Raw genomic sequence first — 4,336 nt, 5'->3', positions numbered from 1 at the left:
CAAAACTGCTACCGTTACTTTTGCCACCGTTACCGTTACTTCCATACTACTTTGCTACTAAATACTTTGCTGCAGATATTAAATTTTTCAGGTGTGGTTGAATTGACAACTCAACTGCTAATACTTGAGAATATTATTTGGCTCCCCTTGTATCGAATCAATAAATTTGGGTTGAATACTCTATCCTCGAAAACTGTTGCGACCCCCTATACTCGTGGGTTATCAGGCGGCGACGTACGCCAGCGGGGGCAGCGGAGTCGAGCCGTGCGGCACGTCGGGACGGGCTGGCGGGGCAACGCCGAACGCGCCGTACGGCGGCGGGGCCGCGCCGTAGGGCGCCGGCGGCGGGAACGGGCCGGTGGACGCCTCGGGGCTGGAGTCCCAGTGGGCTCCGGGGAACTTGGAGAATCCACGTAGGCGTACCACTTTTCGTGGTGTAGTTGAACTTGGCGAGGAATGGTCGGCGATGTCGTGGTACTTGGGGTCTTGAGTATTGGCAATAACCACGAATGTGGTCTTGGCGTTCCTGGTCCGGGCTAGCTAGCGAAGCAGCAGGCGGGATAGCAACTGACGCGGCGGCTAGGCGGGCAAGGCGCACGGGGCTAGCGAAGCAGCGGACGCGGCGGCTAGGCGGGCCAGCGTAGCAGCAGCTGGCGGGTCGGGCTGGCGGGATCGATCGGCAGCTGGCGGCTACGCGGGATCGATCGGGAGCTGGCGTCTACGCGGCGTCGCGGGCGGGATCAATAGGTGCGGCGGCTGGCTACGCGGTGTCGTGGGGTGGATCCATCGAGGCTGGTCGCGCGCGAGGCAGGGAGATGCGGGAGCGGCGGCCGGCGCGGCAGCGGCGACACAGAGGAGCGCGGCAGCGGCGGCGGAAGACTAGGGTTAGAACCCGGAAATTGATACCATGTATGTTGTAGGAATTACGTGTTGTATTCTTCAGGTGCAAACGCACGTATATATGATGTACAAGAGTAGGCCACAACCTCAACTATACAAGGCAACTAGGAGGTGGGCCCAATACACAAATATGCACAACACATATACTCAACAGCCACTACTCCATCTTCAGAGCTGTACTGGCGCATCATCCTTGCCCGATCTAGCTGCCGTCAACGCCATCACGACGCCCAACGAAAAAGTATTGAGAATGTTAATAAGTTTTCGTACACACTTGATCAACTTTGGATTAACTCCAAACAAACCTACGTGGAGTAAAAAGAAACGAAGGAAACATATGAACTATCGACGCGTTTGGTTTGGCGGAAAAGTCACGGCTTTCAAATCCAGCGTTTTCTGAAACGGTATCTAGTATTTGGTACGCAGACCACACATTAGGTACCAGCGTCTTCCGATACATTGGTTCACAAAATCGAAAACGGCCGGAGCAAAGCTGATTAGGAAAGCAGGGTCGACGCTCGAACTGAACTAAACGTGTATTCGGTAGAAAAACTTTGGAAACCAGGGCTTCTCGATACCAAAACGAAAGTGCGAGCCAAACACGTCATATGATCATTATCAATAAAGATGCATAGAGTGGTTACTGTTTATGTTACTCGAAAAATATCAAGTGTCGCACTTGGGGAAGTAGCATAAACGAGGGACAAAGGGAGTTTGGAGCTGACATAAGTCGAGATTTTCAGAGACAAAGCAAAAGTTACAATCCCAGCATTAATAACTTCAAACAAGAGAAAGATTTAAAGCTGATCATGTTGAGTCGAGGGCACCCTGCTTAGACAAGTAATCACATAACTGTGTTGCTACGATGCCAACGAACCTGTTACTCTCTGTCACTGTCAACACCTAACTATGCTACTGCAAAGTTCCATTTATTGAACAATGCAACGTGGCAACTGAAACTAGCAAACGGACGATGGTCCAGTAAGCAAAAACAACATAAAAAGAAGATTAGGAAAGGGAAAAGAAGAAGAAAAAGATGCTCACATGCATGCATGGTTATCGCCGGTTGTCCCATTCTACTCCTACCAGGCAGGCGCGGATTCAGCAATGATTACGTGCAGCGATACGCGTATATACATCGATCGATCGATGATCGATCGAGCACCGAGACGAGGAGGAGTTGGCTGGCCCTTGCTCACAGCTCCTGCTCGAGGAACTTGTCCTCCTCCACCGCCTTCTCCGGCCCGGCGACGTCCGAAACCCAGGTGCTCAGAGACGACACGCTCCGGGACAGCCACGCAATTGGCGACGACGCCTTGGGGCTCCCAGCCGCCACGGCGCTCTTCCGCCGCTCCTCCTCGGCCTGCAGCCTCTTGTCCATGTACTCCCTCACCGCTCCGACGCCCTTGGCCACCACCTCCAGGGGCGGCACGACCAGCGGGTTCTGGTCCAGGCAGAGCCGCTCAAGCCGGTCAAGTCTTCCGAAGCAGTCCGGCAGCGCGTGTATCTGGTTGTTGCTGAGGTCGAGCTCACGAAGGCCGACCAGGTCGCCGAACGACGCCGGCAGGTCCCGCATGTCGCTGAAGTTGCTGCTCAGGTTGAGCGACTCAAGCGCCACCAGTTTGCCGAAGGAGGAGGGCAGGCCGCGGAGCTCGTTGAAGTGCACATCCAGGAGGCGCAGGGACCGCATCTCGCAGATGGAGGACGGCAGCGAGCGCAGCTTGTTGAGGTGCACCCAGAGCTTCTGCAGGTTCACCAGCTCGTAGCCGATGCCCGTCGGGAGGTACGCCAGAACGTTGCAGCTCGCGTCCAGCTCGACCAGTGACCTGGAGGGAGTCCCGACTTCAGACGATCAGCAAACAAGCAATGGATCTAGTGTCAAGAAGATGCCTCGCGGATTCATGGGCTGGTTGGTTACCCGCATCTTGAGATGCTGTCGGGCAGAGATCTGAGCTTGTTGCTGGAGACGTCGAGCACCTTCAGGTTGGAGAGAAGCCCGATGGAATCCGGGAGGGAGACCAAGACGTTGGAAGCGAGCCGGAGTTCTTCCAGATGTTGAAGCCCGCCTATGGCATCGGGGACAGCCTGCAATCTCCATCCAAAACCACCAGTAAAGAAGAGTGCCGAGCAGAGTGGTGCGTGCATGTGCAACCAAGCAAATTAACCTTGCGGGAAACAAAATTTGCAACTCCAAGTAAAGTATATATGATCTGCAATGGATCACGGAGGGAAATCCATTTTCCTTGTTACACGTGAGCCTCAAAATCAACCTAACGCTCGAAGGCCCGATCGCCGAATTTTCCGGATCGGACGAACGATCCCAATCTCCCATCGATCGCATGTCTAAATGGTACTAGGATGAATGAAAGCACGGGGGAGAGAGAGACGGAGCAATGCATGGCGGCGTCAGCGAATCCTGACCTGGAGCTGGTTGCGCGAGACGTCGAGCACGAGGAGGCCGCGGATCCGGCCCAAGGGCTCAGGCAGGTGGAGTAGCTGGCGGTCGGCGAGGCGCACCTGCTCCACCACCCTCCCTTCCTGCGCCTGCTTGAGCAGCCTCACCACCTCCTCGTCCACATCGCCGGATCCCTCGTCCTCCCTTCTCTCGCCGCCCCCTTCCGCCACGTCCCTCCCGTGCATCGCCATCCGGTACACCAGCTCCAGCTTCTCCTCCGCCTCCCGCAGCAGGACACCGTAAGCCTCGTGCTCCTCGTCTAACCGGACCACCTCCAGGCTCTCCACCACCTTCTCTTCGATATCCAATCCGACGAGGTTTCCATGGGAGTGCGAGAGGAGGAAGGCGCGGGCGGAGTCGACCAGCTCGTGATCGGGGCGGGGGCCGAGGTGGCGGAGCGCGTCGCGCGCGCAGGTGATGTCGGCGACTGCGCGCGTCAAGAACCGGAGGACGGACGGGTGGCGGAGGCCAGGCATGCGCTCCACGAGCTCGAACTCCGCGGGGCCCGACGGGGCGCGCGGGGACGGGGACGGCGGCGGCGGCTGCTCGAGGTCGTGCGGGGAGGAGAGCCTCAGGGACCCCGTCTTGATCGACGGGAGGCGGGAGAGCACATAGGAGAGGATCGGGTGCGAGTTCGGCGACGGATCCATGGCGACGGCGGAATGACTGTTCCGGCTTCAAGCTGAGGGGATCGCGGGAAGAGAGGAAGATGAAGATAGCGACAGGATCCCCAAAGGATTCCGGTATTTATATGTGGCGGGGGAGGTGTGTGGGTTGACTGTTCAACGCATGTGTGTCTTCGCCGTTGGACCGACTATCAACGGTCTGGATGGAGCGCCACTTGAAATCGCATGCCGCCTTCTCATGTAGTCATCGAGTTAAGTTAGGTTTTCGGTTTTCTTTGCCAAAATTTGGAATCCCCTTTGTCAAGGTTCATTTCATATTTGATCATCACGAACTATAATGTCGAAAATTGTTCAA

General features: G+C 56.3%; 1 protein-coding gene across 1 annotated transcript; it reads right to left on the bottom strand.

Annotated features, from left to right (window-relative positions):
• Positions 1 to 1,794: 1,794 nt before the first annotated feature.
• Positions 1,795 to 4,058, bottom strand: LOC123141489 (plant intracellular Ras-group-related LRR protein 2-like). Its single transcript, XM_044560615.1, has 3 exons — positions 3,322 to 4,058; positions 2,819 to 2,985; positions 1,795 to 2,726 (listed from the first exon to the last, which is right to left on the bottom strand). Exons 1-3 carry the CDS (start codon positions 4,003 to 4,005, stop codon positions 2,096 to 2,098), a joined length of 1,482 nt encoding a protein of 493 aa, XP_044416550.1. The 5' UTR covers positions 4,006 to 4,058; the 3' UTR covers positions 1,795 to 2,095.
• Positions 4,059 to 4,336: the final 278 nt, after the last annotated feature.

This window comes from Triticum aestivum, chromosome 6D, assembly GCF_018294505.1.
Source record: "Triticum aestivum cultivar Chinese Spring chromosome 6D, IWGSC CS RefSeq v2.1, whole genome shotgun sequence".
Taxonomy (NCBI): domain Eukaryota; kingdom Viridiplantae; phylum Streptophyta; class Magnoliopsida; order Poales; family Poaceae; genus Triticum; species Triticum aestivum.
The sequence above is the reverse complement of the archived record's forward strand: the minus strand, read 5'-3'. Positions and strand labels throughout refer to the sequence as shown.

Excerpts from the sequence above, each read along its gene's own strand:
- LOC123141489 (XM_044560615.1), bottom strand. The coding sequence starts at position 4,005 with ATGGATCCGTCGCCGAACTCGCACCCGATCCTCTCCTATGTGCTCTCC. Across the intron at positions 2,986-3,321 it reads TCTCGCGCAACCAGCTCCAG|GCTGTCCCCGATGCCATAGG; the intron begins GTCAGGATTCGC and ends TGGAGATTGCAG. Across the intron at positions 2,727-2,818 it reads GACAGCATCTCAAGATGCGG|GTCACTGGTCGAGCTGGACG; the intron begins GTAACCAACCAG and ends GACTCCCTCCAG.